A 26,635-nucleotide genomic window follows, 5' to 3' on the forward strand; every position below is an offset into this window, starting at 1 on the left:
CTGCAGAAGTCCCACACCACGTTTTCCCCCAAGACTCTGGTTTTGCTCATCTCTGCTTCTGTGCTGAATTTTGAAGAAGCAGGAAGACGTGAAATCATCATTTATTAGCCCTGGAAAGTACCTCACTAATAGAATCCAAGCCCTTAGGTAAAGGCGAGGAACTGAGGTCCTGAGAGAGAGGAAGTGATTTGTCCAAGTCATTCAGGGAAGTGGAGGCAGAATTAGGACTGGCACCTTTGCCTCCAGAACTCTAGTCCTGTTTGATGCCTATCCTTTCTCACCTGACGTTGGCTGCCCCCTATGGGCCGCCGCATTTGTTGCTTGTTCCTGAGAGGTGAGCTATTTCCAGGAGAAAGATGCCCAATTACTATTAGTTTGGAAAATGTAGTTTCTCACTTCTGAAAATCTCCAGATCCGGCCAAACCTAAAACGTTATAGTAAATGGAATCTGTGACTCCTTTTTCAGGTTACCCTGCTTTTCTGATATTTCATAAGGGTGCCACTTCATCTGGGGGCTTTCCAAGGAGTTCCCTGTGAATCTTTTGAAAGATGCCGACCTACAGCTCTAGGATTATGATATGTATATATTTATCTTCTGATGCTTGTGTTTTTTTATTAGCGGGAATCTATTGTATTTATTAATCAGTTGTTTAGAGCCTCTTGTTGACAGTGGGGAACAGGATGACACTGTTGTTTAAAAGAATAGATAATAAAAAATGATTGTAGATTATAAATACAGCTTAGAGAAATACAGCTTAGGGATCTCTTTTGTGGTGGCATTTGGAGTTTGGATCACATCCTACTTGTCACCATGCATCCTGGACTTACAGTTTATGCCCAAAATAATAGTTTTAAATTATAAGTACCTCAAATTCAGGATTTTTGGAAAGCACTTTTGCTTGACTTGTAAGGGGTGAGTAATATATACTTGTAAGTTAGCTTGGGAAGACAAAACCTGTGTAAAAATCATAACTGGCACTATGATGTTGCTCTGTGTCATTATTTTATTCTCAGTTTGGTGGATTTCTCAATATTACAATGAAAATTTTTAGTGAAGTTTCTAAGAGTCTAAGATATTTAAGGCACATTTATATTATATTAATATCTTATATTAAGATAGAATTTAAGATAACATATCTTATGTTTTATAAGTAAAATTACAACTAAAAGTAAACTATAAATTTTACTGGCTGTTAACATTACTGTCATCTATTTGGTATATGATTAATAAACACTAAGTGTAGAATTACTTCAAAAGTCATCAAAATTCAGAGTTTTGGTCTACTAGGTAAAAGAAAAGGCTCTCTTCAAAACACTAATGCATTTTGGGGGAATCCCTTAGTTTTGAGTTAGGTACATCTTAAGAGATGTCAAATACCATTCAGTCAGAAATAGGAAAAAAAAAAAAACAACAACAACCAAAAAAGTAAGTAAGAGTGTGACTACCAAGTGGCCTAATTATTCATTTAGTTACTTAGGAAACTGACTGTTGTCATCGGGGCCACAAGTTGGATCAACTGGCCTGCAGTTTTGATCTGTTGGATATTAATGTTGTGTACAAAGCAGTCTGATCACTCGATGGCCTTATCCTTCCTCGGGTTTTGTAAATCCTTTCCTTTTACATTCTCTTAATCTTCTCATCTTTAAGGGATGACTATAATTGTATTGTTGGGCGTATTACTTCTTGAATTTTTTTTCTCTTAATAAAACACCAGCCCCATTGGAGTAACATCATTGAGTTGCTTGTTGTTGTGGAGAAATAGTATTTAAATGATGTGATGTATGCCAAAGATTTTTAGCGTGTGGTTATATAAAGGAAATTGGCTCTTGTTTCTTCTATTGTCCTTAACATTAAGTTTTCAACTTAAACCTTCATTGGTTGGAAGGTTGCCAAATGTGTAACTTGTCACTGGCCTAACAGTCTCAGCAGGTTTAAACATGTAGAGCAATAAGAAAGTGCCAGGTCCTTGGCCGTATCTGTGGATACCACTAACAGCAGAACCAGTTTACAATACTAGAGCAACAGAATGCAGAAAACAATCTTGTGCAAGTTTTCAAAATGTTATCCTCATAACCTTTGAAAAGATTGAGTTTTCATGTAAATTTTGCTACCCAGTAGTTTAAGTCTTCTGGTTTCAGCCCACGTCTGCCCATTTTTTATTTCTGCAGCATATACAGTAGTGACGAGGATGATGAAGACATTGAGATGTGTGATCATGACTATGATGGGCTGCTGCCTAAGTCTGGAAAGCGTCACTTGGGGAAAACTAGGTGGACCAGGGAAGAGGTAACTAATCATGTTATCAAAACGTGGAACAAACCTAGGGTGTATCAATTTATGAAAAAAAATGTTTCAACTAAACTACAGGTGCTCAAACTCATTAGCTGGCTCTTTGAAGTCTTACCCTGGCCTGCCCAGGGCAGCATGCTGACCTCTCACCACTCCCCCAACGTGTACACTATACCATCTGCTTCGAAACTCTTCATAGTTCTTTGAATGTCCCCTCCTTCTCACTTTAGGTTTCATCTGTGTTTTTCTCTCTGCCTATTCTGTTCTTGTCCTTCTGCTGCACTACTTCTTACTACTTTTTTATCACCTGTGAAGACATCACCTTTTCTGTGAGGTCCTCCCTGGATTCCCCAGCAGGTCGGATGCATCCTCCAGGCATTGGATACACATTCTTACTTATGACTGCTGTAACATGAGTGCCTCCCCCAGTAGACTGACAACAAATTTGAGGGCAGGGCTAAATGTCTGTTCCTTTTTGTGTTCCCTGAGCCCAGGATCGCTTGACACAAAGGAAGATATTAATAAGTGTTCTCTGTGCAAATGAATGAATTGCTATTTCCCAAAACAAAAGTATGAAACAAAATACTCACAGAACTCATCTTGTCATAATGGATTTAACATTTGTGATGTATATTTCACAGAGCCATATACATGAATGTCTATTCTAACAGCTTTCAGTGATGGATGGAGATGTGTCTTCTTCCCACCTTTCTTTTTCTGCTAGCTTATCAAAAGCTTGATCTTTGTACAAATGGAACAATACTTAAGGAGCAAAATTATTAATGTATGGGGAAAATTGCTTTTTCTTTAAAGTTTTCAAAAAAATTTGCAACTGATTTTAGAAGATTTTACGTTAGAATAAATGATACTAACTCTTCTTCTGTTTCATTCTACCCTACTTCACTTAAACCAGAGCCCCTCTTGATAGGCAGGTGGGATTGCCAGTCAGCTCCATAGGAAATGCATAGTTTATCTATGGAGGTTGTGATCTTAGATGATCCTGAGAGATATAGAAGTTCTGTTGTTAACACTGGTTTCCTAATTCCTGTGTCTGTGTCCTACGAGGACCCACGTTGTGTGTGAAAGTTACCTTTGCAAAAACGTGGGGGTTCTTTTTCACTTGAAGGAATGTGTTTAGAAAGACACTTGTGAACTGAAAGATTTCTCCCTGATGTTTCATGTCTTCAGTGTTCTGATAAGTTTGGCCTCCTTTAAATTGTGAATATATTGATGCAAAAATGAAATTATTTTCTTACATTATCTGTGCCTTCAGTGGGTTTCCGTAGTGTAGTGGTTATCACGTTCGCCTCACATTATCCGTGCCTTCAAATTTAATCTAAAAAGTGATCTTCCATTTTTTGCATGAAAGAGGTTGAACTAGCTAAATGTTAAAATAGAACTTGAACCGTTTCTTACTCAAGATCCTATTTATTGTCATAGTTAAATGTCTATCGACTCTAACATTGGAGTTCATTATTTTATTTCCCATCAAGCAAAACTTTTAATAGTTATCATATACTAAACATTCAGTGAGCCAGGCATTATGTTAAATGTTTTGCATAGCTACTTCATGTAATCCCCAAAAAACCACATTGACATCAGCACTCCCACGGCATAGAAGACAATATTAAGGCCCAGAAAAGCAAAATGATATACCCAAGCCCATCTAACTAGTCAATAGCTGAGTCAAGTTTCAAACTCTGGTCTGTCAGACTCTAAATATATCTATGCTTTAAACCAGTATATTACATTAATATCTGTTGTATTTGGATATTTTTGAGGGTTTTTTTCTGGATTGGATTCTTGGATTGGCTCCATTTTACTCTTAATTGAATAAAGTTATACAGTAAATGACTGATATCCTAGGATTAACTTTAAATGTCTTAGGATGAAAAACTAAAGAAGCTGGTGGAACAGAATGGAACAGATGACTGGAAAGTTATTGCCAATTATCTCCCGGTAAGTTTGTAATTTTTTCTTTCTATAAAAGGAACCCAGCATTTATGTCCTGGGAGAGGACATTAAGACATTACACATTCGCTCATATATAAGAAGTAGGGGGAGAACTGCCTCATCCAAACTTATAGTTTATAGTTTATATTGTAATGCATATAACTGGGGTTTCTAAATAGATTGTTAAAGGATTTTTACAACTTTTTTTTTTTTAAACTTTGCCTCTTGTTTTATCTTTTTATTTATTAGGATAATGTAAATTAGCTTTCTGATGACTTGTTATATGGTAGGATGACAAAACTCCTGATATTTTCAAGTTAGCTTCTTTTAAATTTCCTATTTATTTCGATGGCCATACTTTTGATACCCTGGCTGAAAATTTTGTTTTATCCTCTTTGACTTACCCCACTTCCCATCTCCTACATCCAAGCAGTGACTATGGAATCTGGAATTCCTTTCTCAGTCAGCCCCTTCTTTGCATCCTTGTTGCTGTTCCAACAGGTTCGGCCCCCTTTCCTCTTTTCTGGACACTTACAGTGGCTTCCTAACTGGCTTCCCTGCCTGTAGCCTTCCACTCTTCCATCCATCCCAAACGTTGTTGGCACATGGAGCTTCCTAAAATGCAGCTATCCCTGAACTTTTCAAAATCAACAGCAGTGACATAGAGTCTCACAAATTAAGTACACTGCCCCGACCTGGCACCCAGGGTCCTTCCACGTGGCCCCAACATACAGCTCCGGTTCTGTTTCCTACTTCCTCTCTGTGAGCAGGTTTCGTTGAATTCATTTCTGCTTTCCCTCCTTTGGGCTTTTGTCTCTGGTGATGTCACCTCCTAGAATGTTCCATCCATCCTCCCAAGTCCCTGTCAAGAGCTTTCCCAGACTCCTCCTTAGGAAACATAATTTCTCCTCCTAAGGAGATGCTTCTATTCTCAGCCCAATATCATTTTGCTTTGGTTTCTTCTTGCATGTGAATCAAATTCTGCCTTCTATTAGTTACTTATATATTTGTCTTTTTTTTTTCTTATAAGATTACACTCTCTTGTAATGTAGGGCCTCTCTTTATTCATCTTTGTTCTGCAATATTAATACCCGAGGCCCTAAATTGAAGCACGTCTCTTAGTTTGAATGGGAAGCAAACTTTAGTCACTTAGAGTAGGTTTCCATGAAAGCCTGACCTTCATGTGGAATCACTAACAAGTCTTAGTCTTCGTCCATAGAGGTACTTCCACGGGCTGAGGATAAGGTTAAGTTAAATTGACAGCGATGTGTACAGTATAACAGTCCTTCAGTTCATATGGCAAATCTAATTTTAGATGCAATTTTGATAATATTCTTTGTATGTTTTTTAACTGTAAGTAATGAGTGATAGGTAGGCTCTCCAAACATGCCCTAAAATGTTCCTGAATGTGTGTCTTAAGTGTTCCTGAATGTGTGTATTGTCTACGTATGTTTCATACTGTAACAAAGTCTTCCTGTGCTTATCACATCATATCTATATGACAGCTCGTGCTTTGTTATTTGTCTAGAATCGAACAGATGTGCAGTGTCAGCACCGATGGCAGAAAGTACTAAACCCTGAGCTCATCAAGGGTCCTTGGACCAAAGAAGAAGATCAGAGAGTAAGTTCTTTCCTCATTGGTGTGTGAATCACAATTCAGAATATTCCCAAGACATCTTTATTGAATGTTTGCCAACTTGAGGAAACAGGTAAAGTGTCAGGAAGCAGAGGACTCTATTCCCATATTTCCAATAAATGAAAGCAGATTCTTAGACATTTTCTAAAGATCTTGTAACACTGAAGAATGATTACACTGAGTCATTACATGACATTAAAACATAGGTTATTTTTGTGTGTTTATCTGAAGGTGATAGAGCTTGTACAGAAATACGGTCCGAAACGTTGGTCTGTTATTGCCAAGCACTTAAAGGGGAGAATTGGAAAACAATGTAGGGAGAGGTGGCATAACCACTTGAATCCAGAAGTTAAGAAAACCTCCTGGACAGAAGAGGAAGACAGAATTATTTACCAGGCACACAAGAGACTGGGGAACAGATGGGCAGAAATCGCAAAGCTACTGCCTGGACGGTAATAATATGTCAAAAAATATATTGATTGGGAAGAATGAGGGAGTGGGTATTGAACATTTTGTTTTAAATGTATGGTGAGTGAATTACATTCCAATGATCGTAAGTGTTTCATTAGATATGCCAGATCCATAGGTTTTAAAACTGGAGGAGCTCTTAGCGTTTCTCTGGTCGAGGACTTCCAGAATCCACCCAACAGTGAGTTCTGGGCCAAGTCATTGAACTTTCCTCAGCTTCCATTGCCCCATTTGCAAAATGAGTAATAGCCTACTTCCCAGAGCCACTGTTAGTATCAAACAAAATGAACGTCGAAGCACTTTGTAAACTATAAAACTCTAAACACATAGCAGGAAACTGAGGATAGACTTTCTGTCGCTGCTCTGAGTTCATGCAGCTGGTGAAGTGGCCAGAAGCTCAGCTGTCATTTTCCTGTTGCTAGCGTTCATTTCATTATACCACTTGGCTTCATTTTTCTTCCTTTGAAGAAATAAATAGAGTATTTCTAGAATTATCATACTGCTTCCAGGTTTTTAAATAGGGTCAGTGTTATGCTTTCTTTTAATGCACAAGGCACAAAAATGACCTCATTATGAGGGATACCTGTAGAAGCTCATTTTTGTCCCAATTACCCCACTGGAATAGTTTATAAACACATTTTCTTTAATTTGGAAAATACTTCTCATTATAAATCTTATGTAAATAATGTAAGATAAAAAATATGTAATAAATTTTATTCTTGAGCTTCAAAATTGGAGAAAGGGTCCTTTCAAAGAAGGCCCTGGCTCTGATGGTTGATGTAGTATTCTTGTGTGGCATTCCAGAGCATTTCCTCTCTCATGGAGGATTCAGCATCAGCTCAGAGAATCCAAGAGGTTGACGAACAGAGGCCTTTTCTCCCATTTGGCCTGAGAGGATATGCTGTTGATTCTTGTAAAAATTTAAGGGGCGATTGAACTTCCTCTTTCTTTAGCATACGTTCCCCCACCCCCATCAAAAGAGTAAAAGGGAGGCTTAAAAGAGTTTTGTTTTTTTTTTTTTAATTGAGAAACTGTTTTCCTGAGAATTGAAAGACTTTAGTAAAAATGCTTTGCAGTTTGCAAATATATCAGGACTTGGCATCTTTCCCTTCTGGATCCCATTCTCCATTCTCACCTCTGGTTATAGAACAGTTTGAGGTGGATGTCAAGAGGTGAGAGTTTCTTTTTTTTCTTTTTCCTTTTTTTTGACTCAAAATTTCTGGCTAGTGCCATTTGAGATAAAGAGCAGACAGTGAGGCAGTAGCCCATCATTATCATTCACCAAACTTTACTGTGTGCGTGTTGTGGTGGGCAGGCCCTGCTGAGCCACAGTCAAAGGAGCACTTTTCTAGAACCGCTGGTCTCTAAGTTGTATTAGAGCCTTGGACCATGAACAGTCAGAATAAACTTGAAGGGTGGTCGCACTGAAAATACTCTTTTATCAAGGAAACAAAGTGGTTAAAGAATTTAAAAACGCTAGAAGTCCACGTATGTTCCCTATGGGGTAATGAGAAAAATCTATGGATTTTCAATTAGGTAGTAGAGGAAGCATGATTTTTCAGAGGTCCAGAAGACTAAAGCAATTAAAACAACAACAACCCCAAAAGACCAGAAGAAAAGGTCTCTGTTTGAAACAGTTTTCTGTCCATTAACTCTAATCTGAATTGAAATTTTTGTTTGTAAAATTCTTATGTGATATATTTCTGTGCAGAACTGATAATGCTATCAAGAACCACTGGAATTCTACAATGCGTCGGAAGGTCGAGCAGGAAGGTTATCTGCAGGAGTCTTCTAAAGCCAGCCCACCAACAGTGGCCACCAGTTTCCAGAAGAACAGCCATTTGATGGGTTTTGCTCATGCTCCACCTTCAGCTCATCTCCCACCAGCTGGCCAGCCCTCAGTGAATAATGACTATTCCTATTACCACATTTCTGAAGCACAAAATGTAAGCCATTTCTGAGAATTTAGTTTACTGAGAGAGATGGTGATTTTAGCTCCAGGTAGAAGTAATAATACCTCACACTTTTATACTTTTCAGAGAACTTCCATAAACATGATCCCCTTTGATCCCCACCTACAGCCTTTGAGGTAGATAGGGGGAGGTGTTGTTATCGGGGGCACATCCCCAGAAGCCAGGAGGTTAAGTGATCTGCAAAGAGTTGCACAGCCCACAGTGAAGACTAGAGTCCAGGTTGTTGGATTTTAAGTGCTTCAGATCAGACTAGCTTTTGAATGTAAATTTACTTAACAAGCTCTTGCTGAAGCAGAAGCAGGGAATGAAGATGTATTTTGGAGCTGTTGTGTTCCTCTTCCAAAATGAAAAATGAACGTAATATTAAACTTAAAGAGGAGATTGTTTGACACTGCAATTCAACAAGTTTGATTCTGTAAATTTGATTCTGGTAGTGATCTAGCAGAAATGTCTTAACGTATTCCTTCCGGGCATGTTTACCTCCTTACTCTGGGTCAGGAGCAGGTTTGTGACACCATTTTCCGATGTCTTCTTTCATCCTCCTTTGGATCAGTGTGATTCCTTCCTAATTGCCAGATATTTCTATTCAGGGAAAAAAATTTCCATAATGGTTGGGAAAAGAAAAATAAGGAGAATAAAGACAAGATCAATAAACTTTAATCTTACAACTAACAATAACAGATGGTGAAACTTAGCCAAGAATGTGGAGCTCATATGCAAATTATATTCAAAATATATTGCTAAATAATTTTTACTCTTCTCTATCTGTTCCATTCATTTGACTACAGACTTTCCAGAAAAGTCTCAGGTGAATGAACTATCATAGGTAGTTCTGGGCTCTTTACTAAAACTCATGATTATTCCAAGAAAAATATTTCTATTATAAACAGCTAGAGCCATCAGTTTTTCCCATTATGACTTCTTTCATACATTCATGAATGCTTTTTAGGTTATATTTTTCATTGTGTTTTTCTCTAATTAAGGAATACTTCTCATCAAGATCAATGAGCACTTTAAATCTCTTTATGTTGCTTAAACTGCTTATTTAGCCATTTTTCAAGGCCTGGCTAAAATTTCAAATTAGAGGGTGTTTTTTTTTCTTCTCTGTGCATGTGTGAACTTTATCAGTAGAGTTTTGTTTTGTTTTGTTTTTCCTCAGTCCTAGAGCAAAACCTCAGGAAGCCAAGTGCCCTAAAGCCTGTGTGACCATGAATGACACGGCCTTTGTTTGTCTGCCTTTTTGATCTAGGTCTCCAGTCATGTCCCATATCCTGTAGCGTTACATGTAAATATAGTCAATGTCCCTCAGCCTGCTGCTGCAGCCATTCAGGTAAGATCTTTTGAAGACCATTTCATAAAGAAACTCATTGGCTGTTCAGAGCAAACTTTTTTAAGACATGCTTTATTTATCTAAACACTTATTTTCACTTGCCCAACTGAAGTAAAAAAAAAAAAAAAAAGGAATAGTGGAGAGGTGGGTGGAGTTCTGGCCAGCAAGCTACTAATCTTCACTTCTAGAGCAAATTTGCTTAGGAATTCTCTGGTTCTCTGATGTTATCAGCTGAACCAGCACATCAGTGAGTGCCCACTCGAGCCTCAGATTTCGCATCGCCTCCCTTATGTCTGGAATAACCCTCACAAAGCTTTGTACAATGGCAGGATTCAGTTAGTGTTGGTTTCACGCTGAGGCTCATGGGGCCCAGTGGTCCTTCATGACTGGGGGCCACAGCCATTGTATCTGCAGCTTCCAATCAGGCCCTTGAATTTTTTTCTCCCTTAACTTTTAATTTCAGAGACACTATAATGATGAAGACCCTGAGAAAGAAAAGCGAATAAAGGAATTAGAATTGCTCCTCATGTCGACTGAGAATGAGCTCAAAGGACAGCAGGTGCTACCGGTAAGAAGAGAACCGTGTGCTTGAATGGGGGGACAGCAGCTTCACCCCAGTGCCCTCTGTCTCTTTTCCCTTCTCTTCTGTTACACTAATCAAGACTATAGATCCATTAACAGTGTTGGAAGAGAAGTCGCTTGTGCTAAAATGCAGTTGGATCCCAACATATATTGACCAAATTGAAAGTAGCCCTTTCGTGTGGCAAAAGAAATGCAGAGTCCACTTGTGGTGGCCACCATCGATTTTCTTGTTTTCTTGGGACTGTTATCCATTCAAAGACTAACTAACAGATATAAATGAATGAAAATCTGCAATTTTTACAAAACTCTGTATCTCTCTGGTACCTATTCATTTGACGCTTTTTCTTTTTCTATTATTTTTCTTAACCTAGATTTCCATACTTTCATACCACTACTGAATTTTGACATCCTTTTTCGGTGGTTGAGCTGCGAACTGAGAAAGCATGTACTTTGTAACCTATGTAGTTTTTTTTTTTTAAAGATTTTTATTTATTTATTTATTTGATAGAGACAGCGGGAGAGGGAATACAAGCAGGGGGAGCGGGAGAAGGAGAAGCAGGCTTCCCACTGAGCAGGGAGCCTGACACGGGGCTTGATCCCAAGACCCTGGAATCATGACCTGAGCTGAAGGCAGACGCTCAACGACTGAGCCACCCAGGCACCCCAATGTAACCTATGTAGTTAAGCAACAAGGAGAATAAAAGAGATGTGATACCCAGTAGGGATTCTTAGGAGTGGATTCCTTTGGGGTTAAATAATAAGATAATTATGTGCATATGTTAGTTCGACCACTTTTTAACTTTAGTTCATGTTTTGCAATGTCCCCTGTTGCGTGGTCATGCTGAAAGGAGACTTCGGTTAATGTGCTCTTCTGCTTTCCTAACCACGTTGATTTGGCAGCCCTTCAGTGCATCAGTGCAATCGGTAACATTCAGAGGGGATAGAAGCAACAAGAGCATATGCAGATAAACTCTAACTCTGGAGTCCCCTGGCCTTTCTGTAGGTTAGAAGGAGAATAGGACAATTCTTATTCGCGGCAGCCATGTATGGCCTTTTGGAAGGTATGTTAAAGTAGATCTTGAAGCTAGTCCGTGTGAGACTTGTACTTTGTGACACAGTCCCTCTGTTTGCAGTTTTAGCAAAATGATGACAGTGAGGGTACTCACGGAGGTGACAGACCGTAACACTATTAAAAAGCAGGGTCTTGCATCGATAAAAGGAAACATCTTGACAACTGTTTCATAGGCGCAAGTTTTGGATGATGCAACTACTTTTATCTTTCCTCCAACAGCATCTGATACCTTGTGCAACTTCATTGCTAAGTTCCTTCTCCCTTTCTTCTCCCCGCTCTTTCTTTATTCCCCTACCCCCCGCCTTAGACCCAGAACCACACGTGCAGCTATCCCGGGTGGCACAGCACCACCATCGCTGACCACACCAGACCTCATGGGGACAGTGCACCTGTTTCCTGTTTGGAAGAACACCACTCCACTCCATCTCTGCCTGTGGATCCTGGCTCCCTACCTGAAGAAAGCGCCTCTCCAGCAAGGTGCATGATCGTCCACCAAGGCACCATTCTGGATAATGTTAAGAACCTCTTAGAATTTGCAGAAACACTTCAATTTATAGATTCTGTAAGTAGAATTGTTAAGGCAAGTTAATGTTTTTGAAGGTGAATTAGAAAACCCATTTCTCAAATGATTGCCACTTTCTGTAGCAAATACCATGTTACTATCATATATTAATGTAAAAGTATGATTTTAGCCTTTGCGTATGTGTTTTCTCAGAGATCTGAATTCATAGACTACCCAGGTAAAAGGTAGCTTTTCACGCATTTCCTTCAAAATGCATATTTTTGACAATAGTAAAGTTAATGACCTATAAGTAGGTCCTGGGTTACGGGATGATGTTTGAGTTATTTTTAACTTAGTTTACTTTGTTACTTCTTTGTGTTTCTTCAGAATTGTGCTTTGCTTTCGGATAGCACATTAAGAATTGGGTTTACTCAGAACTTAAAGCAGTCTTTCAATGTATTTGAAGTAGTAAGGAGTTCATTGGTGGTACATGGCTCTTGCCACAAAACATTGATTATTGATTACCAGCCCCATTTGGTTCACTAAGACAAACCATCTTTAGTGAAACAGATGTGAGTGCAGGACCTAAAAAGTAGATACTCGGTTCATGTCCTTTGTCACTAAAAAGCATTTACTGCATATCCATCAAATGGGATGCACCTTGCCAAAATGTGCCATCTGGAACAGGTTTCCTTTTTGCTTTGGACTGCATGCAAATGAGAGAGTACCGGGGGTGGGAGCGGGGTTGGTGGGGATATCCCTGCAGCACATATGCAGGACTGGCCTGCACGCAGCACGGTGGACCTGCCATGCAGTATACCAGAACAACTGTGAATCCTGAAGCTATTTCTCAAGAGGGCCAGGTGTTTTGTCCAACGTCAGCGTCTCTTTCTCAGCGCTGTGTTTCAGGTGATGGCACACAGCACTCACACACCGTCTCAAAGTTCTGTGCCTCCCACATTGTTTCAGGATTCTTCAGCATGGTGTGATCTCAGCAGTTTTGAATTCTTTGAAGAAGCAGATTTTTCACCTAGCCTACATCATGCAGGCAAAGCCCTACAGCTTCAGCAAAGAGAGGGCAGTGTGACTAGACCTGCAGGAGAGCCTAGCACAAGGGTGCACAAACTCAAGTTGAATGAGGGTTCACTTGACCCACTCAAGCCCTTACCTCCTTCGAGGCACAGCACAATTCCACTGGTCATCCTACGAAAAAAGCGGGGCCAGGCAAGCCCCTTGGCCCCTGGAGACTCTAGCTCCTTCATATTTGCTGACATCAGCAGCTCAACTCCCAAGCGTTCCCCTGTCAAAAGCCTACCCTTCTCCCCTTCGCAGGTAGAGCACGATTTCTGCACAGCTATTACTACTTTTCAACAGCCACTCGAGCCTTAATAATCTAGAAACTAATCCTTTGGAACAAATGACTAATTACTGTTGCCCTCACTGATTTCGTTCCATCGTTGAATCTAGCTGTTGCTAAGTCATACTGCCTCCCAAAGTTTGAGCTGTCTATAGGCTGACTGATGATTTTGTCATAATTCTCTCTTTTCTTTTTGGTGATCCGAAACACTGTTAGTTGCATGGGATGTGCTTTTATTTCCTCCAACACTAGAGTTTTAACATTTCTATCCCTTCCTTTTCTCCCAACCCTTCCCTCTGCTTAAAAACTTTAGCAGATTTTTCCTGTCTGTTTGTTCACTTACTATTTTGTGATTCACTGACCCAGGGGAGGAGGGAACCAAACTATGGAGAGCATTTGGGTTGCAACCAGAAACTTATAGGTTCTGATCCATCCTTAGGTGGAAAAGTTTTGGGAAAGCATAAGGAAATACTCAAGGAAAACAACTTATGTTTTAATTTTAATTTCTCAACATTGGCTTTTTTGAGTTACGCCATACTATTTTATCAACACGGTTTTTGCCATGAATATTCTCATTTCATAGAGTTTTTTTAAGGCATGGAAACTATAATTCTTGTCAAAGACTTGTATTCCTTGATTGCTAAACTAATTGAAGTTAATAGATAATTTGGCACTTTAAAACATTTTTCCAATTATATGTCTGTTGAGTTTATTTTAAGGACAGCTTTAAGTATGAACAAATGAAGCACCCACCCAAAAAATTATCTTGTCATTTGCTTGTATCTTCCAGATTGTGTTCTGGAGAATATTAGTTCTGCAAGACTTTAGTAGTAGATGTTCCAGAAAAAAATCTAAGAATATAAGTTTGGGAAACACTAAGTCACAATTAAAATTGGTTTCTTTACTGCAGAACCTCTCCAGAGTTTTTAATACACTGATGCGCATTATGAATTTCCAGGAGATTATGATATGTATGTTTCCCAAACTTACTTTACCTTGAGACTTTCTGAGGAACACCTATTATTTCCCCAGAACAATGCATTCTGAGAAACACAGCTTATTATTCAAGAATTTTCCACATAATGCAAGCCTTCTATCATAATAGTCATAGATCATTAAAGAGAAAAAACAGCATGAAAGAAAAAAAAATAATTATTTTCAAAAAAATCACTTTAAGGCTTATAATCTTAATAAAGGGTGCATGTCATTCTCTTTCATGGCAAACAGCATTTATTGAGAATATTTTCATAGGATGTTGCAAGTTCTTCAGCAGTGACCCTAGATTTTATTTCTTGGAAATTACACTCCAAATTGCACTCCAACTGAAATAAAACAATACCCTGTCCAACACTACGTGCTTGTTAACATCTTTATTATTTTACATAGTGGGTCAGTAAAACATACTTGCCTGTTATCGTGGTGTGATTTTTAAGTTGGGCTGAATAAGAATCACTGCTTAAGTAATTTTTTTTCTTTCTTCCCATATTTAGTTCTTAAACACTTCTGGTAACCATGAAAACTTAGACTTGGAAATGCCTTCTTTAACTTCCACACCTCTCAATGGTCACAAATTGACTGTTACAACACCATTTCATAGAGAACAGACTGTGAAAACTCAAAAGGAAAATACTATGTAAGTCCTTGGTTCAAGAATAAAATTATTTTTCCTTATTTACTTATATTTAATTAATGGAATATAGCCCCCAAATGTCTGACACATTTGATGTATCTAATCATGTATATTCTCACATTGACTGTATCTGTCCTAGGTATGTTAAAACTACCTAGGGGGGTCAAGTCAGTAGATAAACTAGATTACGTTTTGTAGTTCACTTCAAAATGTCCTATTTAGAAGGACTATGTAGGACCACATGCAGAGGTAGTCCTCATATAACTTTTCCATTCAGTTGATCTGTTTGCTCGGTAAGGCTTTTTCTTCTTCACTGAAGACAAGATTTTCAACCTCCTTTCCTCTCTGATAATAAAATTCAGAATAACAATGGTATGGTTCTTTACTTAGTTCATATATTTTAATCTTATGTTTCCTTTTTGAAATTTATCTATAGATAGGACTTCTTCTAAAATCCCCAGGAATAGCATATGATCAGAAGCCAAGGAGTGATTAACCAATGTTTATATTCAAAAAAGACTTACCCAATTCAAAGAAATGGCAGAGAACATCAATATGAATTATAAGAAACCTTTAAAAAATGATATCTTACAACTTCCAGTTGCAATAAGTACATTTTAAAAGGTTAACCTATGTTTTCTCTTGTGGGCCTGTTTTAATGAATAGATCAAATTGATTTGTAAATGACAACAGATCTTTACAATGTTTATAGTCATTATAAAAACCTGGGAGCATTGTATGTGTCTCTAGACGATTAAAGAAAGATGAAAAATAGTTTAATGCTCTTAGGAGTATCATATTTTGAAGTATTTGGTAATATGGGATGTAAATATTACCTTTTTCTTAATAACACATATATGATTAATTCACATACCCAATTGCATATCAATAACAGAGTTTTTTCAGTACAAAAATATTGCATTTAATAGGTAGAGTGATGGAAAGGACAAATGTTCTTTCATACTGAACAAACACTTGTTTTCTTTTTAAAGTTTTAGAACTCCAGCTATCAAAAGGTCAATCCTAGAAAGCACTCCAAGAACTCCTACACCGTTCAAACATGCCCTGGCAGCTCAAGAAATTAAATATGGTCCTCTGAAGATGCTAGTAAGTTTGGACCAAGTTCCTGAGGTTAGCTGGTTGATTAGCACAGACAGAAATTGTCCTCTGATGCGAACATACCCACTCTTCCTTTCAGCCTCAGACACCATCTCATCTAGTAGAAGACCTACAGGATGTGATCAAGCAGGAGTCCGATGAACCTGGAATTGTCGCCGAGTTTCAAGAAAATGGACCACCTTTGCTGAAAAAGATCAAACAAGAGGTAAACACGAGATCCTTTGGAAGGAGTGAGCTATGAATCCTGCTGCCTCTGTTCCTTGTGGGCAGCTTTACATGTCTGGCATCAGGACTGGTACCAACACCACTTTTCATACAAGGTTTTCCTACAAGATGTGACTAAGAGGTACTGCCAAACTGTAGTAGGTATGGGACCTTTCATTTGGGAGGCCAAGCCACCTCTACCCGCTTCATGTTTGAGCATAAAATGTGTTAGGGAGGAGACAGGAAAGAGAAGGAAGCTTTTCGCTCGCTGTACTTTTTGTTTTTGTTTGTTTGTTTATAAACAGGCTCCGCGCCCAGCATGGAGGCCAATGCGGGCCTTGAAACTCACGGCCCGACCCTGAGATCAAGACCTGAGCCGCGATCAAGGGACGGATGCTCAATCGACTGAGCCACCCAGGCGCCTCTTTACTGTACATTTTTATCACTGATACACAAATGGATAGATAATCCATAAGACTTTTAATTTGCAGATGTCATGGAGAGTTGAAATTTAAATTAAAATAATAGTATTTAACTTATAGTATAAAAGAAAAAGACTCTAACTTGCAAGGATCAAAGTTTTAGCTTGGGGGGCGCCTGGGTGGCTCAGATGGTTAAGCATCTGCCTTCGGCTCAGGTCATGATCTCCAGCTCCTGGGATTGAGCCCCAAGTCGGGCTCCCTGCTCAGCAGGGAGTCTGCTTCTCCCTCTCCCTCTGCCTCTTCCCCTGCTTGTGCTCTCGCTGTCTCTTTCTCTCTCAAGTGAATAAATAAAATCTTAAAAAAAAAAATAAAAAGTTTTAGCTTGGGTGGCAAGAAGCATTTCCAACAGGTAGATACAGTGCCTCTGGAATTTTTTTTCATATAAGGATAAATGTTTAAGAGACTGACCAGAAATTTACTCATTGAGATATGATTGACAAAATTGTAAGATATTGAAAGTGTACCACATGATGATTTGATATACATATACATTGTGGAAGGATTCTCCCTCACTGAGTTAATGGACACATCCAACACCTCACATGTTGACCTTTTTAAAAATTTTTTTGTAAGAACATTTAAGTTCTGCTCTCTTAGCCGATTTCAATTATACAATAATTATAATATACAATATATACAATATATAACATATATACAATATACAATAAGTGTTACTAACTAGAGTCAACATATTATACATTAGATCCTCAGATATTACTCATCTTACAGAAATTTACTCTTAAGTGTCAACGTTCCGTGGGAAGTTCTAGTTCTAGAAACAACGAAGCACTTCCTGTTTGCTTTTAGGTGGAATCTCCAACGGATAAAGCAGGAAACTTCTTCTGCTCCAGCCACTGGGAAGGAGAGAGTCTGAACACCCAGCTGTTCCCCCAGGCATCGCCCGTGACAGACGTGCCAGTAAGTGCATGCCCATGTTAGGAGCTGTTGGTGCCTCCCAGAATTCTCTGTGTGGCATGTGAGGCTCCTGTGGTTTTAGCACTATTTAATGCATCATATTTCTAAATATTCTCTGTTGCATGACTGTTTCCTTATGATTATTAATGTTGAATATAGAAATTTTGTTTATGGATTGGAAATAGATTCTTTTCCATGCAGATTTTTTCATTATTTATTTTCTTACGATTTGAGAGTCCCTGCCACTTAAAAAATCTGCTGCATGAAAATACATATTTTCATGAAAGCAGAACATTAATTTTACATTTTCTTTTAATTTGTTTGTCTTCTAAAAGTAGTATTTCCTCCTTGTTACAGTGCCTCCTGTTTGGATTTATGCAGCATCTAGAATGATGCCCGTCCATGTCTATAGCAGACGCCCTTTATTGTTCTTATTACTGTATTACTTCGCTTGCCACCGTTTTTTAAAATAAACTTTATTTTTTAGAGCAGTTTTGGGTTCACAGCAAAGCTGAGTAGAAGGTACAGAGATTTTCCACACCCTGCCCCCGCACCTCCCCATTGTCAACATTCCCCACTAGAGTGATACCTTTGTAACAATTGATGAACCAACATCGCTGACTCTTCATCACCCGAAGTCCATGGTCTATATTAGGGTTCACTGTTGGTGCTGTACATTCTATGGGTTTGGACAAATTTATGACATGTATCCACCATTAGAATATGATACACAGTAGTATCACTGTCCTAAAAATTCTGTGTGGTCCACCTCTTCATCCCTCCACCACCAACCCCTACCCCCACCAATCCCTGGCAACCACTGATCTTTTTACTGTCTCTGTAGTTTTGCTTTTTCCAAGACTTCATATAGTTAAAATCATATACTGTGTAGCCTTTTCAGACTGGCTTCTTTCACTTAGGAATATGTACTTATGTTTCCTCCATGTCTTGTCATGGCTTGATCGCTCCTTTCTTTTTAGCACTCAGTTACCGCTATTTTTAAAGTTTGTAATTTGTGAATGGTTGTCCTTTATGGAGAATCAGAGCTAATAACAATTGTGAATATTTATTCAGTATGTACTAAGGGGTAAGTACAATTCTAAGAGCTTTAGATGCAACACCTCATTGAATCCTCACAACAGCCTTGCAGAGCTGGTAACACTATCATTGCCATTATACCAACTGGGAAACAGGCACAGGGAGGCTTACTTACTGGCTTAAGATTATACAGCTAATAAGTGGTGGTTCTGGATTAGAACTCAGAAAGTCTAGTTCTAAATGTCCATGCTTTTAACCATTATACTATACTGCCATTAATTTGTAGCTCTAAAATATTTTGGTCCAATATACAAAATAAATAGTTCTCTAACTAGAGCTAAGTAAATCTTTCATTTTTATTTTTTAAAAAAGATTTATTTCTTTATTTTAGAGAGAGAGAGACAGAGCACGAGCAGGAGCAGGGGCAGAGGGAGAGGGAGAGAGAGAGAGAGAATCCCAAGCAGACTCCCCACAGAGTTCAGAGCCCAATGCGGGGCTTGATCTCATGACCCTGAGATTGTGACCCTGAGATCATGACCTGAGCCAAAATTAAGATTCAGATGCTTAATCAACTGAGCCCCCCAGGTGCCCCAGTCTTTCATTTTTAAAAGCATGGATTTACCAATCCCTTTAGCAGATGTTTTTTTGAGTGCCCACCTCCTGCCTAGAACCATATCAGACCCCAAAGCTTTCTGTTTTAGTGGTGTTTGCCGCAGTGGGATTAGGGCTGGGGCATAGCTAAGCTCAGTGAGAAGAAAATTTCTGGCAGATTCCTGCATTTGTCCCTGCTCATGTGTATCCCTTCATAATAATCTCTTCTCTGCGGTGTCAAAATTATGTCAGCTCTCATATTCTGCAGACTCATTTAAATTTCAAATTGTTCTTTCCCTTTAGAATATCCTTACAAGTTCCGTTTTAATGACGCCAGTATCAGAAGATGAAGACAATGTTCTCAAAGCATTTACAGTACCTAAAAACAGGTCCCTGGCAAGTCCCTTGCAGGTAATTACTATTCCAACTTTGGTGTCTTAAAAGCCATTCACTGAAATACTGTCATCTGGAGGGTTTTTTGGGGTTTTTTTTTTTTTTACGACTTTAGTTATAGAGGAGTGATGCTTTTTAACAACTCTTGATGTCTAAAAATCTCCTAACATTCCTTATTGCCACTCACATGAGACACAGCACAAGTTTTTATTAGAGCAGGTTTTCAAAGCCTGAAGAAGTGAAACATTTCTTACTGTGACTGAGGGCAAGATCATGGCATATACATGTCAATATCTCCCTCTTCTGCTCTTACACATTTCATAAAAAGTTTATTGGTATAGTTCTTTTTTTGTTTCAAAATTCTTACTTTTTACGCTTAATTAATAAGCCATCAAAACTCAGGCACTGTTTGGATTTTAAATGAAGTTTGAAATTAGCTAGTTGGAAAATGATTACAATCTATTTGACTATCAGAATAAGAAAGTCAGCTGCCAGGGTTGTGTGGCTAAGCCGTAGTTGACCATCTGCTGCTGGGTTTTAATATCAAAAGAGATTCCCCTTATAGCTCTGAAGTAGTGTATGTTGATGAAATACAGTAAATTCCAAATTAATCCCAAGCCAAATATAAGTAAGAATGCAAATTTACTCCCCTAAAGTATTTAAAGCAGTTCTCAACATTAAGTAGCCCAGTACCTAGCCACCGGCAGAACCCTCCCCTCCATCCCTCTGAGCTACACTGAGGGAAACTTCATAAACCCCAGAGCATATAGAGAACCTGGAGTCCGAAGTGGAAAGTGCTATTTGTACTATGAGTTAGAGGTTGGCGTGCTTTGAGAACTTTTTTTTTCTCTCTCTCTCTCTCTCTTAAGGGCTTCCCCATCATTGTGGTAGGCTTTCTCCCCACACATTGTGAGAATCTTAAAACTTCCCCTTTTTAAGTATTTGTGATATTTAGTATTATTTTTTAAGTAATACAAATACAGCCAGAAGGGCTGTAGGCACATTTTGTTTCTTAATCAGATTGCTTTCCTCTGGCCTCTATCTGATTCAACAGTTTTGGTGAGAGATTGACGGTTGACTGGAGTGTAGGACACAGAAGAGGGAAAGCCAATGCTTGTGGGGGGCGGGGAGCTGGTTCTGGAGTGTTCCTGAGTCAGTCAGGCCTGGGTATCACCAAGAATTGGGACAGGAAGAAGAGAACAAACTCCATCGAGGCAGAAGGGGGACACAGAAAGCAGGCTAGAAGGATGTCAAGGCAAAGGTCAGCTCTTTCAAAATTTTACCTACACTGATCCTGGCTCCAGAAGGGCAATGCATTCTGTTTCTCTTTCCCTCTTTCTTCCTAAATACTTGGCCCTTGGTTTCCAGAGCCTAGAATTTGACCATTGCTGTTAGTACAGTAAGCTAGAGTAAATCTTACATATATTTTATAACCTAGTCTGGGATTCAACCTATATTTACAGTAGTATAGAAAAAGGGCATTCTGAATTTCAAAGAGTAAACATGTAAGTATATTTGAGGACAGTTTTCATGATGTAAGTAATTATCATTACATAAGTTGAAAACCCCTGGTTACTACTTTCCTAAAATTGAATCCTAAAAGCTTTTGGCCTAACTGAATAGTGTTTGGCCAAAACCATTAGAGCTGAACATGGTACTGATATAAAATATATGTTATATAAAATTGGCAAGTGGTATACAATGGAATATTATGCAGCCATCAAAAAATGAAATTTTGCCATTTACGACGTGGTTGGAACTAGAGGGTATTATGCTAAGCGAAATAAGTCAATCAGAAAAAGGCAAGTATCATATGATCTCACTGATATGAGGAATTTGTGAAAGAAGACAGAGGATCATAGGGGTTGGGAGGGGAAAATGAAACAAGATGAAACCAGAGAGGGAGACAAACCATAAGAGACTCTTAATCTCAGGAAGCAAACTGAGGGTTGCTGGAGTGGAAGGGGGTGGGAGGGATGGGGTGGCTGGGTGATGGACACTGGGGAGGGTATGTGCTATGGTGAGTGCTGTGAACTGTGTAAGACTGATGACTCACAGACCTGTAACCCTGAAACAAATAATACATTATATGTTAATTAAAAAAAATTTTTTTTAAAATTGGCAGGTTGTCAGTACTATAAAAAAGTAAGTTGTCAGATTTTTTTATCTTACATGCTGTTGTATTTTTTTTTAAAAATGATCAGTATGGAACTTAATTGTTGATGTATTTATATATTATTTAATGAAAATATTAGTTATCTTTGAGACTCAAAATTAAGTAGTGACCTGTTCTATTAATCTATATTTTCTACCGTATAAAGGAGTCATATTTGGCACTCTACAGATTCTGATATCTGTATATTGGGATTAAGCCATTCACGTACATCATGTGGTGAAGGCAGTATTTGTCAATTCCACTAAATGAAGTAATTGAGATCCAGAAGTTAATTTTAAAGTCAATGCTTCTATCTGCACTATATGATTTACTGATTTATACTGCTTAAATATATCTTAATAACCTGCTATAATAGATAACTAATTCATTTTAAGAAATACTCATTAAATGAATGAATAGTACACACCAAGTATTTCCATTGTTTTGTGTCATGGAGCTCTAGCTTCTGATACCATAGAAATACGCGATTTCTAAAATGTTTTAAACTTCTGTTGATAAATATTGGAAAATTCATCAAATGAATCTCGATATTTAAATGTATATTGTTTATATTTCATACAGTCCTGATTCAACAATATTTACATAAGTTTTTATGCAATTTGGTAATTTTGTTTGGTTAGGACATAATACTTTATCATATATTTCCATTGATAATTCAATTTGACCTAATTAGGCAGATTGCTCATGAACAGTATTATTGAACAAATGCATTTCTTACATGATCTGGCTTTTCAGCTTGAGAGTACTTTATATAACCTGTAGCTTTTGTACTTTGTGCTTATAATAAATCAAATATTGAATGGGATTTTAGCCAAATAGTCTAGATATTTTTATCATAGTGCTTTTAATTAAAACAACTAAATGTGATTCCTAAAATATTTTAAAATTTTGATACTTCTAAAATGTAAGATATCTGCCACATGTATAGGGCAATTGAGTGTCTATCCACCCAATAGTCTAGATAACTTAGGTACAAGAACAGTCTATTGAAGACCACAGTAATTCTGTGTTCTGTCATTTCAGTTTTAATCATCCCTGGATTAATTATGGCAATAACACATTAGGCAGAGCAATTACTGTTTTTGAGGCCAAAATACTGGACCCTTATGGTTCTAGCTTCTAATGTACATAGAAATGAACGTGCTTATACATAAATATGTATAAATTACATTTGATATTCTAAAACTAGAAATGCAAGAAGCTATGAGTTTAACATTTTATTATGACAAATTTCAAACATACATAGAATTATAGAAAATATTCTGATTTAGATTTAACAATTATTAACATTTTGCCATATTTACTTCATCTATTTCTTATGAAGCATGTTAAAATTCCAGACAATATGATGTTTATTCATTTGTGTACTTCCAGATGTATCTCTAAAACTAAAGATGTTTTTCTATATGACCTAATACTGTCATCACACATTGTTATTTACAATAATTCCTTAATATTCTAATTCTCAGGCTGTATTTAAGTTTCCCCATTAATCCAAAAAAGAATCTTTTTTATTTTTCTGATCAGAAATGAAACAGTTTCACACAGTGCATTTTGTCGTTAAGTCTTTTAAATCTCTTTTAATCTCTAGACCAGTGTTGTCCAATAGAACTCCTGTAGTGATGGAAAGGCTACTGTCCCATGTGATAACCACTAGTCATATGTGGCCAGAGCTCTTGAAATGTGGCTAGTGCCACTGAGGAACAGAATTTTCAGTTTCATTGAATTTACACTGGTTTCACTTAATAGTCATATTTCCTTCCTCTCTTCCTGGAATTAACCATTTCCCCAAAGAGCTCTGATCCTTTCAGTGGGAAACGGTATGTAGAGACCAAAATCAGGGTGCTAAGTATGTCCGTGTGTTCTGTGGGTTGTCATTGGGAACCAATGAATTTTAACAACTCAGAACTCTGAGTTACAGCCCGTAAAGTATAATGCTTACATAGAGGCTATATTATCCATTAGGCACAAATAATGTTCTATTTGTTTTTAAAATTATTTATGCTCAGTCTTCTTCCAAAAAGAATTTGTGGCAGCCGCACAGTCTTATAATTGTTGGATTTCTTTTTCCTTTTTAAAGGTGCTTTAATTTTACATTGTACCAGTAAACAGGGACTCATAATAAAAATGTTCTGAGACATTTTTGATATTTGTGTCTTTCATGCAGCTCAGAATATGTGAGATTTTCACGTTGGACAGTTGTACCATTTTTTCCCACATTGTGTGGGGGTAGCGGATGGAGTCTAGAAAATGATAAAATTATCTAATTTGGGGAAGTAAAATTCAGCTTAGAAAGCTTGCAGTTTGGGACAGGAAAGAGATTCATGGTGGAACACTATTCAAAAGTTACCCTGAAAGAGCCTGAGGCAGACACACACACACACACGCACACGCACTCGCACACGCAAAACTCCCTCCTCAGCATGGAGAAAAGAGCTGCCTGTTTTCTTCAATATGCTTTCAATTTGCTTTACGTTTTGAAATAAATATATTATGCTAATAAATATTTCTTGAGGTAGACATTTTCATTGGTAGATCTGAAACTTACTTGTTATAAGCCTTCTGAACTTCTGTATTTTTCTCTTTAATTATAATTTCCTTTTATTCCTATTTAAAACCCAAGTGTAAAAGATGTGTTCATATGCTTTTTTACTCACTCACTTTCCTCTTTTTTGTAACCACAGAATGACAGCCTTAAATTTTAATTTCCTGACTTGGCTTGTCATGGCCTTACTTTTGTAAAACAGTGAATTCAATTTAAGTGAATTTCTCAGGCCATTATTATTTAAACACATTTGCACAGCATTGAGGAATCTTAAAATATTTTTGCAAGCAGATGAGACTCACTTTTTCAGTTCCATATGTTTTTGATTGCTCCTATCTTTACATGAATTGTTAATGAGTTTTTTAAAAAGTAGGGCAAACCTTTTTTGTATGATCGGCATTGCTAAAGAGCAAAATAAACTAGCACGCAGATAACAGGAACCTGGTTCTAGTCTAGACTCCACCATTTTCTGATTGTGTGATCCTAACTCATTAACCTCTTCAGACCAAAATGCTCTCATCTATAAATTGAGGACTATAGTGTGTCCTCCACTCATCAGATAAGGTTGGTAGGAAGATGAAATGGAGATAACATTGCTTTCAAAATGGCAGCCCAGTTGCCCATAGACATTGGTGGTCTCTGTTATTAGGCAAAGGCTATACACAATCTCTGTCAGAAAGACAGGCAAGGAGGCCTCCCGTATGGCCAGGGCTTCTTGCCCTGTGGCGTACTATTTCCTCTAGCAAGCTCTTTCTCATTCCCTGTTCCACTCTTGCAGAACTGTGTCAGTGGGTCACCCAAAGAGACAGCTGACTCAACTCATTCCTGAAATAAAGGTAGTCTTTAGACACACACACCAAAGAATGTGGTGTGATGGGCATGAAATAACTGATTGACTGGTCTTCTCTATTTTTCTGCTGCTTGTGTTGGCGTGTCAACAGACATGGAAGACAGTCTGTCTACGTGTGACATAGGTCTTTCCAGGCATTTCTTAATGTAGTATGCTGTTGTTGACCTGCTCCCGTGGATACCTCTGTACTCATCTGGTTCTCCCTTGGGTCACTTTTTTCCACTTGCCCCAGCAAGAATTCACATAGCCGTTGGCAGTTACATTTCAGTGACCCGCTTTCAAAATATGTTCTAAATCAAGCAAGTTGGCCCTATACAGCTTTTGGGTTGAACTAGGAAAGGCCGAACGAGGGGGGGGAAGGATATCAAGCTCAGATTTAGAATGCCCTGCCCCAGACATTACAAGATACGGATTTTTGTTTGATTCGCCTTGGTAAACACTATGATGCTCGGGCCAGCAAAGATAGAATTGCTTTGGAGCAATTTGGCACTTGTCTTAATAGTCTGAACTAATATGTGACGCCCTAGTCTATGTGATATAAACTGTTTGTAAAGTCTAAAAACATGTAAGAGAGAGACCCCTGGAGACATCTAGGACAAACTCCGAACTGGGGAAAAGTCTAGCCACATTAGCAACAGTTAACTTAGGCTTGGGTGGGGTGGAGGCTGGTGGATGGGGTGACTTCCAATCACTGTCTGGACCTTTAATTCCCTAACTTTTAAGGCTCTTTTCTATGAGAAGTTAAAAACCCTGAAGTTGGGGTCATTTCACTGTTTTGTGCAGACATAGGGAGGCATTCATGCGTGAGAGAAGTTGGCTATTAACCTTACCTTAGTGACATTTCATCACCAGTCCATCCCTGACTTTCAAGATTCAACAGCTTCCAAGGATTTTACATTATCTCTCATAATTGATACATCTTTAAAAGATGCCCTTTGGGAAAGGAATTCTGACTTTTAGAATTTTAGTCCACAGTAAGTATTTTCTTCAGTTGGGTTAAATAGAATAATCAGATAATTCTTATTCTTACTCATTAGGACACCTGTTTATTATTTAAAAAAAAACAGAACGAAAGAAAAATACAGTACCATCTCATGAGTTGCTTTGGTTTTACAAAATCATTTTTTTATGACTGATGCAAATTTTTTTTATTAGGGCTACGAATTGGAAACCTTGCCAAGGTTTTTGACATCAGCTATTGTGTGAAGCTGCAGTATGAATATAATAATGATAGCAGTTGTTCAGCATGATGAAAAAACTATATTCTAAAGAAAAACGTGAAGATAATCTAATTCTGACAGAAAACCACCTGTGGACGTGGTGGTCTTGTCTCATTTTATTTCTTCTGTTTTCCACAAAGGATCAAGTATTTATTTAAAGTGCCTTGGCAGGATATCCCAGTTAAAGCTTTGACAGTCTGTTTACAGTTCACTTCTGCCCTGGGGGCAATTAAAGGCACATCACAGGATAAACAAGGTGACTCTCAGGCTAGAGGAGGAGGATGTGCCGTAGGATTTTTTTTTTTTTTT

General features: G+C 38.1%; 1 protein-coding gene across 2 annotated transcripts in view; it reads left to right on the forward strand.

Moving 5' to 3' along the window:
• The window catches only part of MYB (MYB proto-oncogene, transcription factor), a 35,576-nt gene that overhangs the window by 2,457 nt on the left and 6,484 nt on the right, over positions 1-26,635 (forward strand). The window contains exons 2-15 of one of the 2 annotated variants that reach the window (XM_006738181.3): positions 2,170-2,287; positions 4,178-4,249; positions 5,772-5,864; positions 6,111-6,331; positions 8,059-8,293; positions 9,570-9,650; positions 10,114-10,218; positions 11,612-11,866; positions 12,776-13,138; positions 14,654-14,796; positions 15,786-15,900; positions 15,992-16,117; positions 17,406-17,516; positions 19,446-19,553. In XM_006738181.3, coding sequence (XP_006738244.2) covers positions 2,170-2,287; positions 4,178-4,249; positions 5,772-5,864; positions 6,111-6,331; positions 8,059-8,293; positions 9,570-9,650; positions 10,114-10,218; positions 11,612-11,866; positions 12,776-13,138; positions 14,654-14,796; positions 15,786-15,900; positions 15,992-16,117; positions 17,406-17,516; positions 19,446-19,553 — 2,146 coding nt within the window. The remainder of the gene's footprint in view (positions 1-2,169; positions 2,288-4,177; positions 4,250-5,771; positions 5,865-6,110; positions 6,332-8,058; positions 8,294-9,569; positions 9,651-10,113; positions 10,219-11,611; positions 11,867-12,775; positions 13,139-14,653; positions 14,797-15,785; positions 15,901-15,991; positions 16,118-17,405; positions 17,517-19,445; positions 19,554-26,635) is intronic. The other variant, XM_006738184.3, reaches the window with a different exon arrangement.

This window comes from Leptonychotes weddellii, chromosome 8 (assembly GCF_054177405.1).
Source record: "Leptonychotes weddellii isolate Sample4059 chromosome 8, ASM5417740v2, whole genome shotgun sequence".
Classification (NCBI taxonomy): Eukaryota; Metazoa; Chordata; class Mammalia; order Carnivora; family Phocidae; genus Leptonychotes; species Leptonychotes weddellii.